Raw genomic sequence first — 21,788 nt, forward strand, 5'->3', positions numbered from 1 at the left:
TGCATCAGTCACGTCATATCCATTACTCAACAGTTGACTGCATATGCAGTTTATTGTCTGCATTGTTGCAAGCATGCATATACATTTCTCTTGAGTACCAAAGTAAAACAGTTTGAAAACATGAGTTATTTTTTCTTTAGTAGCAATATAAATATTTAAAACTCAGTGTTTCACAGATTATGTTTTCTTCAGTCTTTTCTAGCTAGGGAATGAAATGCTTTGACTTCTGGCAATTTAAATGCTGAAGCTGTTGACTTATCTCTGGGCCCGGTCTAACACCAGGTAGCTAATTGGCAGATTTGTTTCAGAAACAGATAAGTACTTGTGCCTTAAACAGTAAATACATAAGTTGGTTAAAGACTTGAAGATGGCTGCCTCTAAGCAACAGTAGCCCTCTAGCTCACTTACCTTTGCTCTCTAAGGAGAAATATTTGTGTACTATCTTCTGATCTCTTGGTTCACTAAGTCAACAATAGAAGATGTCAATAGAAAGAAAATGAAATATGAGAAGGGAAGGTGGAAACTTACAAGTCTGTCACGGTTTTTAAGATGTCCCTCTTATTTAGATGTCTTCTCTAGTCCTCCATCTTATGTCCTCTAGTCAGATTAAAACAGACTCAAAAAAACCCCAAAACCCCCCTGTGTTTTCTGAGAGTACTTTCCCTCAATATTTTGCAAAACCATGTGTATATGAGAAACAGTAAAGATATCAAAACCCTTTGTGTTAATGCTTCCGTATTCATTAAGAATGTAATGTGTGCATAATTAAGAAGTTTGAAGAATGTTTATGCTTGATAACTATAAAAGAAGACCTAATCTGAAGAAATGTTTGTTTTACAGAATGCTGAAACCAAGGTGGAGGAAGCAGCTAAAGAGAGTCCAAAAGCAGCCAGACTAACACAGCAGTCTTCAGAGGATAATGAAGTATTTGGTGAGTTACTCGAGACAACTGGAACATGTTATTTGATCTGTTAGTTCTGAAAAGAGAATTTCCACAAAGTCCTTGTGATTTACTTAATGTTGATGTATGGCATCTGGGTGTGGGCCATACAGTTCCACAGAGACCTGGAAAGGTGGAGGAAAGTACCAAAAAGAAAACAAAAAGGGATTAAAGGTTTAAAACAAATCATCTGAGGAAAGATTTGCAGTTGGTTACCACAAAGAAGAAAGGTAGAATGCAAGTCTTCAACAAAGTTAAAGATGTACACAGTAAGAGCAAAAATAAGCTTTTCTCTGTCCATGATGGATAGGACAAACAGTGAATTCTTTAAATTGCAGAAAGATAGATTTGATTGAATATTGGGAAGGGGAATCCTGATATGAATACTAAAACACTGGGATGCATAATCTGGAAAGTGTGGAGATTTATCATTGCGGGCCTTTAAAAGGGGGTTAGACAAGTAACTGTCTAACGTGATGTAATATAGTTAATCTTGTGGCAGGATAGACTAGGTGACCTTCGAGGATACTTGGAGGCCTGGATTTTAGATGAGCTCCTCTTGATAGTTTTCCTCCCCCCTGCCCCTTCCCCTATAGGTTTTGCTAGTAGTTTTATTATTTGATCTGAAAGCGGTATTTGGCCTTTTCTTCTGCATTAAGATTCGGAAAAGAGCCAGGGAAACCTTATTATTCCAACGTTATGGGGTTTTTTATGCTAGTAGAACTCCAATAAAAAAAAGCGGTAGTCTAACATTAATGCAGGAGAGGTAGTATTTCAGTTGATGTAGTATTTAGCTCCACTACGTTTTGGAGTGGAAACTCAAAATCTGCAGAAGTCATATGTATTTTATTAAGGCTGACTAGTTTGAAAACTTTTGGATGAGTCAACTATTTATGAATACAGTAAGGATTTTTTTTCTTTCAAGGTACAAAAGGAATGGAGCGTGAATAATTAGATCTCTTACTATATATAGAAACAATGCTTGTGACCATTTAAACTGGTTTTGTTTAAAATCAGCTTTCCTCTATGAGATAATGTAGTGTGATTGGCACGTGAGCCTGAATTCCTGGTATAAATGTTTCAAACACTGATCATTTAATGCCAGTGTCTGAAGAATCCACAAGCGGACTTAAGAACTAGGCTTCAACTTTATTAATTCAGTGGTGAAGCTTTTACCTCACTTCTTCTACATTTGCTCCACCAGTTATTTGCAGTAGATCCAGTGTTTCTGGTTATAGAGCTCCACGGCGCTGTGTAATGTGCATCTCAAACTGTCCTTTCTCGATCTGGATCTCTCTGGTTTCCCTTCTGTGAGAAGGACGGAGACAGTGAAGGAAGGAGACCTCCGCCTGCCTCTTTCTGCTAGCAAAATCTCAGGCTTTTAAACCTTTTCTCTATTCTGATCACTAGCCCCAAGTACCAGTGAACTAAACCAGTAGTTAGTCAAGCCTGTGGTCCATATGGGGACTGTGAACTTAAAAAATGGGAATTAAAAACCATGAGGTCAGCTTAAACTCACCATCCAGTGATCTATACCCTCACTACAAATTCTCTTAAGAAGGTCAACAATGCAGTGTACTACATGTTCTTTAAAGCTAATGATTTACTAACAAATTGCTAAATATTTCCATGTTCCAAATCTGTGAACTGAACTGCTTATCTAAGATAAGCCAATGATCAACCTTTGATAGCTTGGCACCACAAGGAAAATTTCTTTCCAACTCCAAAAACAGTCAGACTGTAGTGTCTTATATCAACCCTTTTACCACTTTACAAATGAAAGTCTGTTTGGGTTTTTTAAGATTAGATCAAAATGGCAAAAAAACAAGAGGAAATATGGTGCAAATGGAGTCTGTAATCTTCTTTTTCACCCTGGTCAAGTGAGGAGATCGAAGTGGACTGAAGGTGCAAATGAAATCACTTTAGTGTGAGATGCCCTGAGAGTCAGGGAGGAAATTTTGGCAGATACAAGTTTTACGTCTCTGAGCATGATGCTACTGTACGTACCTCCCTTTCCCTGCAGTTCTGGGCAATTCCTTAAGATGTTCAGATCCATCTCATAGGGGATAAATGATAAGCTTGAAACAGTTTTCCTTAGATGAGTTATTTGTTGTCCTGTGACTTAAATGATTAGATTACAGACCCTGCTCAGTTATTCTCCCTCTGGCTTGATCTATTTCAAGCTATCCCTCATTTCTTTCTTCTTTTTTTTTCTCCCCAGTGATGCTAATTATAATGAGCATCAAGTATGCACCAGAAGTTGGTTAATTTATAGCTTCAGCTTTGACTAGAATCCCTCTTATGAAGAATTTTAAATAGCCTCCAGTCTCTTTGAGCACGTGTAGCGCAGTCTTCCCTTTTCACATAGATTGCTGTCTTCTATGCCTTGTTTATTTTTCACAAAGTTCAATTTCCCCAGCTTTATCTGGACAATGCCACCCCCTACAGAAAGGTTAGCACAGGCAGCAGAGAAGTCAATTCCTGCCTGACGCAGCCACTGAGCCCCTTTCAGAAAGAGGGGCAGCACCCCTTGCCTTCTCCCTGCCTTTGCTGCCTGGGTGCGTGGGTGTGCAGCAGGCGCTCGGAGGAGTCGGGTCCCCCTGCAAACGCTGGCTGTCCCTCTTCCCTGAGCCGCCCGGTGGCAGCAACTGCCAGTCCCTGGCAGCCACCAGAGTGCCTGGACTGCCAGGTCAAAGGCTCCTTAGCAAAGGAGATGCAAGTCTCTTGCTTTGCTCTTGTCTCCCCGCTCTCCAAGGTTAGTATTGTCTTGGACCAGGTGGCAATATGGTTTATCAGGAGCAGGGAACCTTCAGTATTGTGGACAGCATGGAATAGATGCAATTACTAGAGACTGTTATACAGAAGATACCTGAGGGAGCTGCGCTGTGTGAATACAGCAATATTTCTTTTGGAAATACTTGCTTCCAGAGTAAGTGTGGTTTCTGCAGTCCATATCAGCTGGGTACAGTTTTGGAGGCAAGCACAGTCCTATTGATTGAAAATGCTGTGGTGATAAAGAACCAAGGGTGGATATCTCCTTCAAGTCTGCTAGACCCAATAGCACTCTTTGTAAATACAAGTAAAGATTGATCCACTACTGTGGAGGACCACTTGTGAGCGAACATGAATGTCTTAGTTTTCTTCTTCCTCTTCTCATGTGTTGAATTTGGAAATTACCACTCTGGAGGGGTTTTTTTGCATTTCTCTTTAATACTAATTTTTGTACTGGGGTATGGCTGAAGTGTCCTTTTATCAACAATGGAGCCACGTTGTACCAGCTGCTTTGCAAAACAAACAAGTCAGGTATGTCCTGTGTTTGAGACCTAGTTCTCAAAGGCAATGAGCTTTTTATACAAGAGGATAGAGTGGAGAAATGAAGCAGAAGGGTAAGGATATGGGAGAGAAGAAATCTAGTCTGTACAGTAATGGTATTTGTAACTATAAAATTCTGAATTAACAAGAGTTAGTTTTGTTTGTCCTTTGAAAGGATTTTCTTGTGACACCCAACAGAGTTCTGTTGTCTGATATATACTGAATATGCATCTGTGATGTGGAACTAGAATGTCTTGCTTGCTACAAACTTGTGTTGAACTTGCACGTAGCCAACATGGTCTCTGTTGCAACCAGTATGTAGTCAGAAAAGGATTGTGAATGACATCTCAGTCCAAGCAAGAGAAGAAAATTGCCGGGTAGAGTGCTATGCATTTAAAGAAATGGAGTAGGAGGTGACTACTGACCTTACTTCCAGACATAATTTTCAGAAGTTTATTAGATCCATTGCTACTCTACAATTGTGAGGCAAAAGCAGGGGGACAAACTGCCTGTCACTCTGACTGGGAGGGTTGGACCTTCCTTTGGTGCAATCCCTTGTTGCATTAACTTGGAGGAGAAATGCAGAATTTTGTTGATAATTTTTTTTCCATAGGGCTGAACTATCATAAAATTACAAGGAAGGAAAAATTATCCATGGGGGAACTGTGATATGTTGACAGCATATTCCCCTTTCTGATAGGAATGAAAAGTCCAAGTGTACTAACTTTTCAAGATACAGTAAATCTTGATCTTCTCAAACAGGAAAGTTTCATTTCTATCTAGTAGATCAGTTCTAAAATTGTATCTGTGGAAGTGGCCATGGCTTTTCATGGCTTAGTGCTTTCCAGTGATCTGTGCTCTGTGGCTGGAGTTGTACTTGTGGGGTGTTGAGTTTTTGTTGTTGTTCTTGAGGTTTGGTGAGGTTTTTTGTGTGTTTTGTTTTTATAAAAAAGGCAAAATGAACTCCTCCCCCCCAAAAGAAAGATCAGAATTGTAGAGTTTGGGGGTTTTTTTTCCCCCTTTCACTTAAGCAGGAGGTAAGTTCTATTCTGAGCATGGCAAAGTGACACTGGACGCAGCACCATCCGTCATTCTGCCATTTCTAATTGCAGTGCTGGATACATCCTGAGGTATCTTTTGTATGCAGAGCTCAGGAATATTGCTAGAAATTGTACATTCAGCACAATTCCACGGTGAACCTGACTGACCCTGATTCATTGCTTATGCTGACGCCTGCTGCTGTGTCCTACGCAGAATGTCCTGTGGATATTTGTATAACCCTATGCAGGTTGAAGAACCTCTGTCTCCACGAGATTTCCATCTGTAACAGTTTGACAGATACAGTCATGGTCACCATTGGCCTTCCTTAACATGGTAGGACAAGGGTAGCTGCAGTTGCTGCAGTCCCACCACATCCATGTGTAGGAATTTTTGGATGCTGTGTATTGGATACCAGTTTTTGGGTTGTTTTTTTTTCTTCTGTTGGGGATTTAATGATGGTATATAAAGCCCATTCTCCCAAAATAATAGGCAGTGTCGACCTCTTACAAATTAACAAGTGCTTGTATAGAATATACTTACAAGGTGGGAATATACATGATTGTGTGTTTTATCGGTATGGATTTCACTCTTTTCTTGTATCCATTTTTGCTTTTTGATTCTCTTTTAAATAAGGGAAGGGGCAGAATGCAAAAGGAGGGAGCTGGAAGGCATTTAGCAGCTCCTGGCTGCACAGGAGACAATTTGGTCATGTCAGGAGCTTGCTAAAAGCTGAGGGTTATTGTAGTTCAGTGACCTTCTTACTGGGAAGCTTCTCTCTTTGTAAACACAATCAATTGTGGGACACAAGCTATGACTTTAATGCAAAATAATGGCAAGCTTACACGAAAAAATCAATCTGGTGAGACAGCAAGTTGTCCTAAAATAGATGTTATTACTATGGTGCAGTTATTCCCTCTTGCATGAGAGGTAAATGGGGGAATTTAGTCTCCTGTAGTTTTTCATTATAAGCTAAGTAATGATTCTGTTGTTCCAACTGTCCATATATTGCCACTTTCCTTCACCACCTCTTTCCTTTTCCCAGCTTTTTGCAAGACTTGGCCTGTCTGCTTCCATCCAGAGACCACTGGTTTATCAAAATTACAACAGCAAGACTGGATTAACTTTCTGAGATGGAAAGAATAGATTTACATTTTAACAGAAAAATGCTTGGCATTCTTTGTGTGGTTGTTGGATCTCAGAAGTAGGGCTGAAACTCTGTTCTTGCAAGACCTTAGGTATCATAAAATGCTTTTTGCAAACTATGTGTAGGGAACCTTGCCCAGTTTACATATGGACAAGAGAAGCTGAACACTAGAGAACTGCTGTGGTGGAAAGATACCCACAGGATTTCAGAGGCAGCAGTTGGCCAATTGGTGGGATTTTTTGTTATTTTAGGGTTTGAAGCTTTTTCTGAAGTATAGATATTTGCATTTTGATGTTAATTCTGTGGTTGGTTTGGTTATGGCTCATTTTCATGGATTTTCTTTTTTTACAGTAGCATTCAAACATTTTTTTCAGGCAGCCATCTGGTGCTTTAAACAGTAACAGTAGCTCTTGGACATCTAACTAGTTAATATGACATTATAATTAATGTACTGCTCTACAGTAGCATCTAAACCTTTAAAATTACTTTTAGCATGGCACTGATGTTTGCCACAAAATTAGTGCACAAGCATTTAAAGGTATTTTAACAAGCCTGATCTGGTATGATTTTTCTTTTTTTCTTGTCTGTACCGCATGCATACATGCATAACAGAGGTTTGGGTTTTTCTTCTTCTTTCATAGGAGCTGGAGTTGTTACTAGTTTCATTAGTGTAGGCAGGGACCTGAGCCAGTGATGCCTGCTGTATTTTTAGCAGTGCAGGGCTGGTGGGCCGTGCTGGCTGTAATCAAGCAGCACAATAAGTGTATAATAAATGACTTATTATTTTAATGCTTGCTATATGGTGTACAGGATCTGCTGAATTTTTTCCCCTTGACTATTCAGTAAGAGTGAGTCTGCATGTGAGATGGGGACAAGCACAATAGGCATTTACCATCCTATTGTTATCCAGAGCACACATTGTAGCTGATTGTAAAAGTGAGGATGGCTAAGGGTGGTCTAATGTCACATGTTGCTGGGTGATGATATGAGCTCTTTGGCTAATTAGCTAGCCATGAAAGCAGGTTACTCCTTTCCCAGTGTATTTTGTTGTCTTTGTCCTGTTAGCAGGCTGCAGCCCAAGGGGGTATTCTGTTTGCACAGAAGAAACAGAGTCCTTAGTGTTCTCCATCACTGATCCTTATGTACCATCCAGTTTGGTTAAGGCAGGATTTTATCTGTAAATGAATTAGAAGTGCTTCTGAAAGATCTTTATTTTGGGGAAAGTAGCTGGGATGTTGCTGTTGTCCCGTTTCCAGTTTTGCTGAGGCTGAATAAACACTCAGTACTAGTTTGAGTGAAATAAGAAGCAGAACAGTCCTCTGTAGGCCAACTGCTCTTCCGTCGTGTTAGCTGAAACAGATGTTGTCATTAAAGTTTAATTACAATGTAACTCACTTTTTAATGCAATGAATAGAAGAGAACCAGAATGAGTTTTTGTACAGTATATTAGGAGAATACAGAAACACCAGCTGAGATTGATAATCCTGTTGTGTCTTTAAAAAAAATAAAATATGAAAGCCACCAACTTAGGCTTCCTGCATAATAAGAATTACGGAATCTCGTTGGGTAATTCCTGGATCAAATCCATAATACCTGATTTGAGCCAGAATGATGTCCTATTGTAAGAATTGTATAAAAACAACAGATTCTCCTCAGGCTTTCAGTGGTCAGTTATCCTGGTTAAAAAGAGGCACTTCATTGATGGTCTAGCTCCCATAATTACCTCTGATTGTGCGACCAGGCTCCATTAGGGTGCCCACGGCACACCTCATAAGACAGAGATCCTAACCCAGATTTTTTCTTATCTGAATGCAGAAGACAGAAAGCAGGGGAAAAAGGAGATACAGAAGTAAACATCTTGCCCTCATAAACACAGTAGGTCAGTATTAAGTTGGTGCTTCCCATCCAGTGTGCTGTCGATTAGGTGAAATTTCAATTCCTTTTAATTCCTTGTCAGGATCAGATGGGCCTGAGAAATTCTGGCTTGGATTTCTTAGTGGTACTTCCTGCTGACACCCCCATTTAAGCCTTGTTCATTGGCAATATTGTAATTAACTCTATTACTTTGGCAAAACTATAAAGATAGTGAGTTGAGCTTAAAAATAAAAAATCCATCAACCTGTCCTTCCAGCATTAAAGGGGCGGGCTGGAGTATGAAAAGAGCTGTGGATTTTCTATGTTCAAGTTGTTGCCCCAAGAGTGTGGAATGGTGGCAAGAGAGGCATTGTAGCTGCATCCTCTCCTCCAGCAGCAGCTCTTCTGTGAAAGTATCAGACTTGGTATGAGATGGGTATAGCTCTGGAAGGGAGAGCCAAGCAGCAGTAAGCCCACTGTGAAAGGATTATGAAAGTAGAGAATGATAGCATATTGTAAAGACCCCACACAAGCTGTTTTGGTAGTGACCCTGACAACATATTTTTATTTCTGTGCGGAGTTAATCTAAATTATTCTTCAGCCTAACGTATGACATTTACAACTGTGTCCACGAGACTGATAATGAATCTAATGGTGGTGAAGAGCGAAAGCAAGAAGGAATGCAGAGCTTTTGAATGAGTGAAAATTTGCAGGACTTGGCATCTGTCGTCTTCCCCTTGGCACTCCCATCTCTGTACCCTGGAGCTCTGTGAAACTCCAGGGCTCCAGTACCATGTCAGGCAGCACATCCAACCCATACTTGAAGCAATGGCTTTCTGTTACACATTTGTTCAAGAAGGCTGACTGTGGTTTGGCTTAACTCTTTCAAATACGTAGCTTGGCAGCACTTGTGCAGTAGTTCAGTTTTATGCGTGAGAGTGTCCCTTTAAGTGCTGACAAGGAGGCACAGAGCAGAAATGCACATCTGAGGTATCTATTTTTGATGAGGAAAATAGAAGTGAAAAGGACTAGTATTTACTGGTGTGCACACACTGGTACTTGTACAGAAACATCCTGGTGGCGACAAGACTGCAGTCGCTTACAAGCCTTGCGGGGAGCAGAGAACAGCCATGATAATGCTGTTCTTTATTTTCAGTGCTGTTCAGAGCAGGCTCCCTCTCTAGAGCCTTCCCTGTGCTTCCCTTCCCTGTTGCCAATGAAAAGCTTGGCTTTCTCTAGGCCTTTTAATATTCCCACTTAATTAGAAGGAACCATTTTTCTACTGGATACAAAGTATCTCCATCAAAACAGGAACTTTAAATTAGTCTGAGTGATTTTTTAGTAGCTATCATCCATTGTGATTTTTTTTTTTTTCCTTTTTGAGCCTTCTTGCTATAGCATCTTAGAATTTCTGCTGTGCATGATATTAACCATGGAAAACTAACAATGTCCCTGGTAGTGCTGACAAGGAGGATTGCAGCAGAAATCAGTATTTTAAAGACTAAACTCATTAGTTTAAACAAACACATGTATGGACGCTGTTGCAAAAATACTTCTAAATCTCTGTTTATCTCAAGTGACTTCAATAGAAACTGGCTACAGATAAAAGAAATTCACAAGAGTTCTCATTTCTGTTCTGAAAGATCTGTAATAGGATTTTCTTTTTAACCTTTGCTCATGGAAAAGTGATTGAATATACTCTTGAAACCAAAGCCATAGGTTTTGGACACCTAACTAAGCCACCGCACAACGTTACCATAAATAGACTTGGTTTCACTGAGCTCGGTGGAGACAAAATGAAAATATTGATGCTTCTAAAATAGATACTCTTAAAATAGATACTTAACATTTGACAAACTATTCCTTCCTTGAAATAAGTGGGCTTCCCTCAATGTTTATCAGGATGTGGTGACTCTATTTGCCTTGATTTATCTATGTATTTATCTCCTGCTTTTTCAGCACAGTAACTCAACCACTGTCTAGCTCTGTTGAAATCAGTAATGCCCAAGTTCCTACCAAGGAAGATGCTGACCTTAGGTCTGTGGTACGTGAAGTGCTCGGCTTGGCTAGCAGGCTTGAGGAAGCCGTCTTTCACATCAGGTGTCCTGCATGCCACTGAGGCAGCTTCAGGCAGAAAGACATTTCCATTTTCTTGTCTGCAGGTGCCTTGCAACCCAATGTCAAATGGCAGAAGTAGAGAATTTTATTCTTGAACTGTTGAAGGGCTACGTTTTAAATGCAGTTCTGACACTTATTGTCGTGAGTGGACTGAATTTTTTGGAAAGCCTTTTTGGGTGGCATTAGTTCTAGGCATGATACATTTTTGCCTCCTTCTGCTTCACCTATTCCTCAGGTCTAAAATGCTCCAGTATTTCATTTTTGTAAGGTAAGGTTATGGCATGAGCAGGACTTTGTGACATTAGTAGCATTATTCTGTTACCTCTTACTTTCTTTCAGGCTGTCCTTTGTTTTGTGTGTCATGTTCAATATTGTATATAAACTGGCCATCCTTAAAATGGCCACCAAACCCTCTTGTTTGGTCTCCAGATTTTATTGCTATGGTATCACACTCCTTCTGCATTTGTCAACACAGGAGATCTATTATGAAATAGGATGAAATGGAAAACTTAAGATGTGTGGATACCAATTATACAGAAGCCTAATTTCAGTCTGAATCCCCTACTCAGCATTAGGTATAAATTCTGAAAGTTTACTTATTTCAGTTTCTTTGCCAAAATTTCTTGAAATAATTTTACTGCTCTGTTTCAAAATATATAATTCTAATATAAAGATCTGAAAGGAAATTTGTTTCAAGATCCATGCTGAAATAAAGCCCTCAACCAAAAACTATCAAGACCCCTGAAAAAAATGAAAGCTTTCCTCTTCATTTTTCTACCAAATTACTCCACCCTTGCTGTGAGGGATCAGTGGCTGGCCAACATCATCATGAACTGCACAGCCTACAAAGGGACAATGATAAATGAAACTAAACAGAGGAACTTCCCTAGATTTTAGCAGAATTAGGAATATGCTTTAACACTTTGAAATACTATCCAGATTTTGACATAGATATTTTGGTGGATCTGGGCTTAAAATGAGAATCAGAAGATTGGACAAAATAACTGTTTTCCCCTTTTCCCTCTGTGACAGATCCCCCTGGGCTCCAGCAGAGAGGTGTTACCTCTGTTGGCATCACCTGTATGCCATCATACCTCTGTATGATGTACCATCAACCATAAACCTGGCTTCTATTTCAAAATCAGTGCTCACCTGATTGTAGTAATTTGTATTTAGTGGCCTGTTTTCAGGAGGTGGATTGGAGCCATCAGTGGGATTGAACCTAATTAACAGGATTTTCTGAAAGTAAGAAGCCCGGGAGGTGAGACTTTTAAATGCATGCATGCATGCTTGGGATTTTTCTTTTTCCTTTTTAACTGCTCTAATTATTTTCATGGTGCACATGATTTTTTTCCTCTATTACTAATGTACCATAATCCACGTGCAGACTCATTTGTCAGCATTATTTCAGTTATTATTCATACTGCAGAAGCACCTGGTCGAGGACTAGGACCTCGCTAAGCCTATTGATCTATAGATGTAATGGGAAGACTGTAAGAAAGTTGCTCTGCAGCCATTGCAGTTGATTCATGTTTCTCAGAGTAAGTACTTCCTCTACCAGGCTAACTACTTTTGCTCCAAGGATTTTGCTCTCTAACTGTAGTGCAAGAATCAAATTGCTCTAGTTTTTGCAGGTGAACTGCAGTTTCAGGATGAAGCCTATTCTACTTTGGGAAAACTCAGTAGCAGAGTCACAACAGCACAATTATTCTATTCCGATGTGTGCTCCATTAGCACCCTCTCTGCATGCTATTTCTGCTCTGGACAGAGTTACAGCTACAATGTTATACCTGTACCAATATAGTTCTGCTAGTGACTTATCCCTGAAGGCAAACATTTAAGTTATTTCTCTCTCTAGCCCTTCTCATTAATGATCTTTTTATAGTGACTTGTAATTTTTCTTTCAATTCTAAATAATTAGAAGGGGTGAAAAATGTCTTTCTATCTTGTGAGTAATGTTTTTCCCACCCGCCTTTTTTTTTATTTAACATATGTGCTGATTACAAATGTCTCCTGCAGTGAAAATATGAGGCCTTTTCTAATGTATTTTCTTAGTCTCTTGTAAAAGGACCCTTTTTAGCACTACCTAAAGTTGATACCTATTATGAGATTTCTGAGTCTGAATGTTCTTGCAAGTTATTTTCAGGATTCCAATAAAAGGAAAATACGAAAAAGAAAGTATGCAGAGCTGCCCCCTCAAGAAAACAAAGTGAATGTCTTGAAATCAGCATGTTACTCAAAATCGCACACTGCTTTGGCTAGTCATCGTGACTCCCGACCTCTTTGTAATAAATTAGTACTGACATATACAAATACCTGACTTTTCTAGTCAGCTCCCTGTGTTTTTCAGAATATCATAATCGTGTTCTTTATCAGGAATGAAGTGTGGGAAAAGGCTGAATATAAGCTAGTTGGACATACAGAGCTATTTAAAATTAGAGCATTTTCTCCACCATCTATATTGGTCTGCTTATGTTGACGTAATTGTGATGCAGCACTGCAACATAAAGACTTATATTTTAAGGGCCAGATTAATAATTCAAATCTTCTGATATTTGATCCTTATGATGGTTTTATTTAGGTGTTTTATTTGCTTTTTTAATTAGATAGTAAAAAGGGGGTTGATTTGGAGGTTCTCAGACACAATGTTGGAAAGGTGTAATTTTTTTTTGACCTATAGTGTTAAAAGAAAAAATATCTGTGCAGAATAATGACATTTTCATCTGAGTGAAATATCCTAACATTTCTTGGTTGTAGAACTTTTAACGAGGTCACATCTTTCTGAAAATTGCAGTTCATTTGCATGAAGTGTAGGTTTTTAGAATCCTTCAGACCTCCTTAAAATGTTGTGGTTACAATAGTGCATTTATTTTAAGGATATTATTTATACACAGAAATAAGGAATCATGTTAGTTAGCCGTGTTTTCCACAGAGGGGGGAAAAAAAAAAAGTACAACTCCAATTAGGGGGAGGAATTTGATAAGGCATATTTATGCCCTTTCGTGCACTGTAGATGCATCTATTTAATTCCTAGTGGGGTCTAGGCTGGTTTGTGTGTTAATTCAAAGAATAGTAATGTGCACACAGTGGAGACGCATAGGCAATTTCCCTGACTCTCTCACGCGTAAGTTGGAAAGTGCATTGGTCTTCTGTAGATTTTAGCACGCAGTACCGATTTGAGTTCTTGCCTATATGCTACTTGTGCTAAAGTGGCATGAATCAGAGGCGATTGTTGTTTTTTTTTAATTAATATATGTATGGGTAAGAGGCTGGGCATTTTATTTTTGAGATTACTGGTAAACAATGTTTTCAACAAAACAATTCAAGAATCATTGAAGTGCATCACAAGACTATCTTAGTGACTTGAATGGAATATTGTAAAACAAATTTTAAGAGGTCAGAAATAAAAACTCATACATATTCTTAGGAGATGGTAGGAGAGGACAGCATGGAGTAACATTGTTCTTTGCTAATTCCATTACCTTTGTGTGCAACTTCTTAGTCTAGTGTGTGGGTTATGAGTGTAGGGGGATTTTTTCCGTATGTTTTGGAGTGGTTTGGGTTTTTTTGTCTCATGTTAGTATCTGCTTGTACTGAGAGCCTTGGATCAAATGCACTTACAGGTTTCTGCCTGTGGCTTTGGGGAGAGACAGATGGATCAGGGATTAGAAAAACATCTGTATCTGTTTTGTCATTCTTAAAACTGCTTCACTGTTCAACACACAAGCTCTCAAGCTTGAAATCTTTAAGTAAAGCTTTGCTTATACACTTACACCTTCTAAATTAGCCTGCTGGTCAGCAAATTCAACTGTCGTCCGAAAATGCAGAAGAGCAATTCCAGGTCTGTGAAAATCCTTCACTTAAAATGTCGTGCCAGCAGTTCTACCTCGGCCTTTATATGTGATAGGCGACATATCTCAGATGATCTCAACTCTCAGGGGAACATAAGAATAGAGGCATTCTCTGCGTTCATGAGTGGTTAGAATAACACTGTGCTTAGTGATCAAATGAACAATCCCTTTGAGCTTTCGAGATAGTACCCCCTCTCACAGGGCATCGGAAAGCATTTCTTTAACAATTATGCAACAACAAAGCACAATAGGATCGCTGGTTGCCATGATTTCTTTTGGAGGAGAAAAGTCAGAGTTTGTACGTTACCTTCTTGTTACGATCTCAAATTAAACTACTTCAGCAGTCAAGGAATGGAACCTAATCTGTTGCCAGATCCCTGATATTAGTGGAATAGGCTGCCGCATAGATAAGCGTTCAAGATTTTTTTGCCTATTAACCCATAGATTTTTGCAAAGATGTCACCTGCCTGGTGCTTGGTCTTTTCAATCCCTTTTCTAGCCTGCCTGCTTTGCATTAATCAGTTTAAAAATCCTCCTGGTGTAAATAGAACCTGTACGGCTGACTGTGCTTATGCTCTGGGTCATTTCTCCAACCTACTGTTCTTCCTATTTACTGCGACTTATTCCCAGCGTGTGAATTTGCTATTTTACTGCTGTTCTCTGCTTTTGCTTGCCACCAGTCTTTTCTCTGTGCTTTTCTCCCCATATTTTCTTCTCACCTACTGATCCATTTCCAGTTTATTAGTTTTTTGTGGGTAAGGATGAAGGCTAAACCTATTTTTATATTAGAAGCACATGATGTCAAGTAGGTAGAAGTGGCTTTGAGCTTAAGATATTTTTATGCTTGTTTTTTCCCTCTCCACTGCCTTGCAAGTAATTATCTCTGTATTCTCAGTTGAAATGCCATCTTGCAGAATTCAAGATTTTACTGTGCTCTATTTGGTCTGGATTACTCTGCCCAACTTCAAAGTTTTGAAGTAAAACTCTGCTTTACTTTCAAGTAGATCACGAACAAAGGCATCTTTAACAGAGACCAATCACACAGACGATACCATTGATGGTATAGGACAGTCTGGTAACATTCCCCTACTTCCAGCTCATCTCAGTAGAAGAGACTATGATGGTTGGCTTTGAGCTGCTTATAGTCAGGAAGCACACAGTTTGTTAGATTTTGCATTGTTGGAGTGCCAAAGGCTGGAAAAGGGGGCATATAAATTTGGTATTTGATTTGATATTCTTTATACATTGTCATATGTTCTTTTCTTTCCATCAACTTTATATTTATTCAACTTATAGGCCTGTATGTAGGTGCCTTGGACACTGAATTTTCAGGTTTTGACTTGGAGAAATTTTAGAGACAGTAAAGTAAGTTTTGCACCACTGTTAGCAGGTTTACTAATCACATGCTGAAGAGCCTACCACAAGCTGTGCTTTATGATCCCTGCTGAGTAAAAGCCGCAGACGTTTCTCCCTTCTCAGTCTTTTCTCCTGATGGAGCAGAACACATCTGATAATGAGTCCAAAAGTAAGTGGTTATTTAGGTAGCAACAAAATGCTGCATGACTATGGTCCCAGGGAAGAACGGGGAGGTGGGAAAGTTGTGCTGGTTTTGTTTTATCTTGTGGAGGGTGTTTAGCACAGCCAGTTTTCTTAGTGTCCTGCTGCGAGATTTTTTCTAGTATGTAGACAAGTAGTTTTAATGTCTGAATCTACTGCTGACCTTTTTTTCTTAATGTATTTTGAGTCCTGTGGGTTAGTATCTTGCTTCAGATTTAAAACTTAAATGAAACAGATGAAAATGTATGATAAATTGGCAGCATGTTACCCTATCTGTTAAAGTATGAAACTAGTACAAAATAAAAAGCAGATGTAAAATTGTTAAGCAGGAAATTTCCATGTTGTTGTTGAATTTTCTGAAATACCCGAAGGGAATGTTTAAATACTCTGGAAAAATTATCAGAAAGATCATAACCTGTGTGTGGTGTAAATAACAAAGAACAGTAAACACAGAGGTGAGCTCTGCAGAATATCCTGAAGTATTTTCACATTCACAGCTCAGTCTCAAAGAAGAAAATTGTAAATGGAAGGGAAGGACTAGAAAAATCTGGACCATGCAAGCATTAGTAATAAACACTGTCAATACCATGTTCTGGGAACTTGGAGGTGTAAAATAACTGTTGACGTTTGGGAGTTTGTACAGGGTTTTGTTTGGTTTTTTTTTTTGGAAGAGTTGAAGGTCAAAATAACTGATGCCAGACTGCGTGTGAGCTCTAACCTGACAGGTGAAATACTGACACCACCAAACTTTTCCAGTTTTGCTGGTACGAGTGCCCCTAGCTGTGTGTGTTTTGTAAGAGCGGTACTAGGAACAGCCAAGCGAGGTGGCTAAATGGATGCATACTCTTAAACAGCAGCTGTCTGTAACATCCAGTTTCACTTGGCTAAAGCACTAATTTGATCTTTTGCTACTACTTTTTTTTTTTTTTTTGAGCACATTGTAATCTGTTTGGAGTAGTTGGTTCAGTTAGCAATAATAGTCCAAAAGCAGAACTTGACAGCCAGTGCTTTATTGCCAGCTCCTCCATACAACCCATTTCAAACAAAGCCTGTTTTTCAGGGTAGAGTGGTTACACATTTGGCTTGTTTGCTTTTAATTTCCATTAGACTTTACTGCCAAAACAACCTGGCCATACCAGTGACAAGGCTGAAAGTCGGCTTGCTAACAAGTATCAATGTTTGCCTTCAAAAGCAATTTGATAAAGAGTCATAAAAAAGCCCTCTCCAAAGAGGGGGAGGCGTTTTAAGGCAGTAACCACACAATAAAAATACTTAATTTCACTTTTGGAGACCACTGATTATTAAATTGCTCTGGGTGAATATATTCCATTGTATGCTGAAAGAAGAGACATAGCAGTTATTTTATTTGTTATGCCTGCATGGGGCGGGAAGAGAAGGGAAGCAAAAGAATTGTATGGGTATGGAGAGTACACTTCTGGTAGGGGAACAGGATGTTTCCTTCTGCAGCTGGATCTTGATCTAAAATTCATGGCATGTCTCTCACTGGCCATGATCATGGGTGGAAAGCTTTGAGTACTTGGCTTGTTGCTCTGTTTCGGACAGATACAATACCAGAGTGTTCACATCCTAAGTGGGATAGAAAAGTTGGCTGATCAAGCACATAACTGATCCTGGAATCTAAAGATTTATTTCAGTACTTTGAAATTCTTTCTCAGTGAATGATTTATTTTATATGTGCACCATTAAAAACAAAGAAGTGTTTCTTCCTTCTTTTAAAGTTGAGGAATAATGAGATACAAAGGATCCCCCTAAGCTGCAGGATCCCAGGAATATTTTCCAGCTCTCTCTTGGGGCTAGGTCCTGCCTTCTCCCTGTATTCATGTGCACGCCATCCCTTTGCTCCCCCCTTCCACGCCTCTGTGTCCGTGCTCCCATGTCAAAGGAATCTTAATGTGCAGGCTGGGTAACAGAGGACGTCGGAGCCCACTTCCTGCCGCATAGCATGGGCACAGCTATATAGCCTGAATGCATCCAATGTGAACAAACAAAAAGGAAAGAGTGTTTTTGTACATTCAGGCCATTGGGAGCATGGCTAAGGCTGCCTCCTAATTCTTCAGAGATTTGCAGTGATTACTAGCCTCGATCAGTTTTCAAGTTGTATAAAATAGGTGCAGGAAAGACTAACGAATGCTTGGACAATACGATGGATGTTTCCCAAGCATGGATCAGCTTAGTTCTGAATCATGATATCGTGTAATTCCTGTAAGAGAAGAGAAGCACGTAGTCCCTGATATGCATCCTTGGTCAGAGGTAAAAAAAGTTTCACTCAGTCATATTTTTTTTAAGATTTTTTACAGATTGTGTAGGGCAAACAGTCTTTCTGTAGAGGAGGAAAAGACATTGCTGTAGCTGTTTCTCTGGTATCGTTGGCATCACTGGCATCTTTCCAGTCAGCGTTCAAGTGCAATGGTATTCATTGAGTGTTATGTTTTTCAGAAGCAGAGCCTCTTGCTCTCTTTCAATTGGTGTTACAAAACATGAAAAGACAGTCTCTTTGAATAAATGTCCTACTTCCAATCACTGACACTTTTAAATGTATTTCTTTTTTTCATTTTAATTCCTTTTCTGGGTACTATTCAAGGCATATTTGAACTAGCTAGCTAACCCTTCTGCAGGCTTAATGCTGCTGGTACTCCTGAGTTATTAATGCTCATGTTCATGTAGATGCTGCCAGAGAAGCTGTGTGTGCCCACCGTGAGAAGCTGCACTGGCAGAAGGTAACCTGGTGCACTCCTCAGGGATGTAGTGCCTCTGCGTTGGAGTACATCCACCCTTGTCTGTTGCTGACATTTGCTTAGGGTTTATGTTTGGTAAGGGATTGTCTTTATTCAGGCAGCAGGTAGGCTGGCATTTACTAATTACATCAACTTTGTGTATGTGTATATGCAGGACAGTGGTGACAAAAGGCTTCTGCTTTCAAAACTTAGTGGTTTTGTTACATGAAATAAGTCTCATTTGTCTGTGAGTCTATGCTGACTTAGAGCTGTACAGATGCAAGGTTTTTTTTCACAGCATGGCTCAGCAGAGTTGAGATTTGTATCTTAGATACACAAGGTTGTACATCTATCCAACTATGTTAAAGTGCCTGTGAACTGGGCTGGATGTCATAGATCCTGCCACTAGTATGAGTGCAAGTGGCTCATAATGACTTGAATACCAAAATAATCTTAAAGAAAATTAGCAGATCTATACTGCAGTGCAAGTAGATGAGTGGCTGATGCGATTTTTCTGCTGGTTAGTGGTGACAATGATGACAGCACTTAGCTAGCCCCATACAACTTCCAAGGACCGCACAAAGTGTGCACTAGTTAAATGTGAACTACTCTTTCAGTTCACTTTTACTGTATTCAGGAAGCTTGAAGCCTTTTATTACTTGTGGCAGACCTGGCACAATGAAAAAAGATGTAACCAGCATGACTTCAACTTGCAATCATGTAGTCAAACTGTAGCAAATCATAAATTAGATTTGTATGAAAAAGAATAAATGTCCCCACAATGGCATGGTACAGCTCCAAATCAAGTTATCCTGTATCTTTTTCTCATTTTCTAAATGGAGCGCAACACACTGCTTGTACCATCAGTAGAAGTGTAGGATAATTTGACAATTGCTGATTTCAACCAAGTTGTCAGCTGCCTGCAAAGAATATTGTGCCTTAATTTTATTCCTTTCAGGTATATGGCAAATATTTTCCTTGCCAGAATTCAGAAATGGGGTGGATGTTCTTCTGTTCCAAATATTAGGTGCCTCCTAGTTTCTTTGTTGCTTGATAGACCTGTCTTATTTAATGTCACAGAAGGAAATGTCAGGAGGAGGTGTGGGTAGGGAGGAGGGGATTTGTTTCAGTAAATGCCTCTTTATGACACTTCCTGAAAGGCAAGCAGTCAGAGCTGGAGGCTTTTGCAAGTGCAAGTTTTTGTCCTAACGATGAACTACTTATTTTCTTTTTTTTATAAAATGTATCTTGGTTCGTTAATCAGTATGTGATTGCTTTCATTTTGCTTTCATTTCTCAGGCAATACTATCCCCAGTGGGCTTTTTTGCTGCTGGAAGGGATATCCTTGAGGTTCACCCCCTCCTCTAAGTGTTTCATTTTATTTAGGTAGTTAGGATAATTCCGTGTATACTGGAGGCAATTCTGTAAATTGAAATTGCAGATGGAAACGAGGTGGAACCCTCTGTTTTTCTTATGCTTATCAGATTGAGCACGGATTATTTTTCTTTCAGTATTTTTTGAAGGCCAAAGATAACAAATGAGGACTCAAAAATAAATGCATTTGCTTTTTGATGCTTTCAGGCTGTCAGGGAGCAGCAGGAGTGGCCTGCCCAACACGGAGGCGAGCTGGGACGCAGGGTGACAGCAAGGCAGGCAGGGCAGGCACCTCAGGTACCCAAACAAACAGAGCAGAGCAGGACCGGGGACAGCCATGGGGGTCAAGTGCCGTCTGGTGACCACCAGGCAAGTTGGCAGTGATGGGGCAGGTCCCACCTCGGCAAGATGTGAGGCCTGGCATGGGCAGTGTCACACAGGCCAGGCCCGGCCGAAGACCGGAGCTGAACCACAACTGCAGGCCAGCCGTCTGGGAGGCTTCTTGCAGCTCCTTCTCACAACTGAGCTGTTTCCCAGCAGTCTGAGCCCGGTTACAGGTGCCCAGCAGCAGAGCTGACCTTGAACACAGGCAGGTAAACTCCCCGACGTGTGGGGAAGGGGCTGCAGAGCCTGCTGGTGCACTCGGGACTCTGGCAAGGTAACCTCGAGCTGTGTTTTTTCAAACTATTCCTCACAGTTACTGAAGATGGAGTTAGCTTTTTTCATTTTTGTTTTTGTTTTTTAATTGCCTCTTATTTATACCATTCTCTCTTGATTCTGGTAGTTCAGGCTTTCAGTGGGGAAAAAAACGAGACCCTCATTAAGCCGTGAACACAAATCTGGGGGTACATGGGCAATTTTCCTGCTACCTCCTCCAGCACACTGGGCTTCTACAGCCTGTGGCACCCCCTTGGCAAGCTGCACTGGTTATCCTGGTTTCTCAGGATAGCCAAAGCCCATGATTCACTACAGTGGACTACATCCTAAATTAAGAACTGAACCAAATTGCTAGGGCTTTATAAATAGATTGCATTGTTTACATATTTCTAAAGGATGCTAAATAACTTTCTGGGATAGCACAGACTGTGAATAGGAAAGACTTCTTATTTTGCCAAACAGTCCCAATTTGTGGCTACAGAAATGTTCTTAAAGCGTTTACCTGGGAAATAAATGACCTTTTATTTTCAGAGATAAGATTAACACAGCTATTTTCTGCCTACAGAACATATTTTACCTTTCGTGAGTTGTCTGCACAGCTTCCTGGGAGGGAGAAAAACGAAAACTTCCTGCTGAGAAAATCGAGGCAGCGTCGTTGTCATTGTTTATTTCAGAAATACATGGTGGCTTGCACATAGTGCTCCTGCACACACGGGCGTGCACGCACGTTTCTTATCTTGCGAGCACAAACGGAGCATCGTTTAGAACTACTAATTGTTCAGCCTTTTGCAGGCAGGCACAGGTCGGCTGCACCTGAGGAACTGCCAGCTGGAGGCTGCGAATCCGAGGTTAGTGCAGCACCGAGCCCACTCCAGGCATCAGCCAGGTTTGTTGGCTGGGATGAGCATGGTGCTGAGGGCTGCGACGTGACTTCTGCTGGCCTGGGGTGTGAGTGGAGCAATCTCTGCCCGCAAAAGGCGGGCACGGTATTGCCTGGCTTCCTGGGGTTGCATCTTCAGTTAGGGTAACCAGGAATGTGTGGCGTGTGTGTCTTTTGTATACAAGTGCTGCCCTGTGATATTGCTTCTGGTGTAACCTACTGAGTCGCTCTCAGGCTCTTCATAAATTATTCTAGAAGTGGTGATTTTACTCATTCTCATACTTGCTGGGTGGATTGAGAGGAACGTACCCAAATAACACTTGGA

The 21,788-nt window shown here is 40.2% G+C and overlaps 1 protein-coding gene across 1 annotated transcript in view; it reads left to right on the forward strand.

Annotated features, from left to right (window-relative positions):
• MBP (myelin basic protein) overlaps positions 1-21,788 on the forward strand; it is a 116,795-nt gene that overhangs the window by 58,857 nt on the left and 36,150 nt on the right. The window contains 1 exon segment of the mRNA XM_075494262.1: positions 841-931. Within this exon segment, the coding sequence (XP_075350377.1) occupies positions 841-931 (91 nt within the window).

Source organism: Mycteria americana, chromosome 2 (assembly GCF_035582795.1).
Source record: "Mycteria americana isolate JAX WOST 10 ecotype Jacksonville Zoo and Gardens chromosome 2, USCA_MyAme_1.0, whole genome shotgun sequence".
Classification (NCBI taxonomy): Eukaryota; Metazoa; Chordata; class Aves; order Ciconiiformes; family Ciconiidae; genus Mycteria; species Mycteria americana.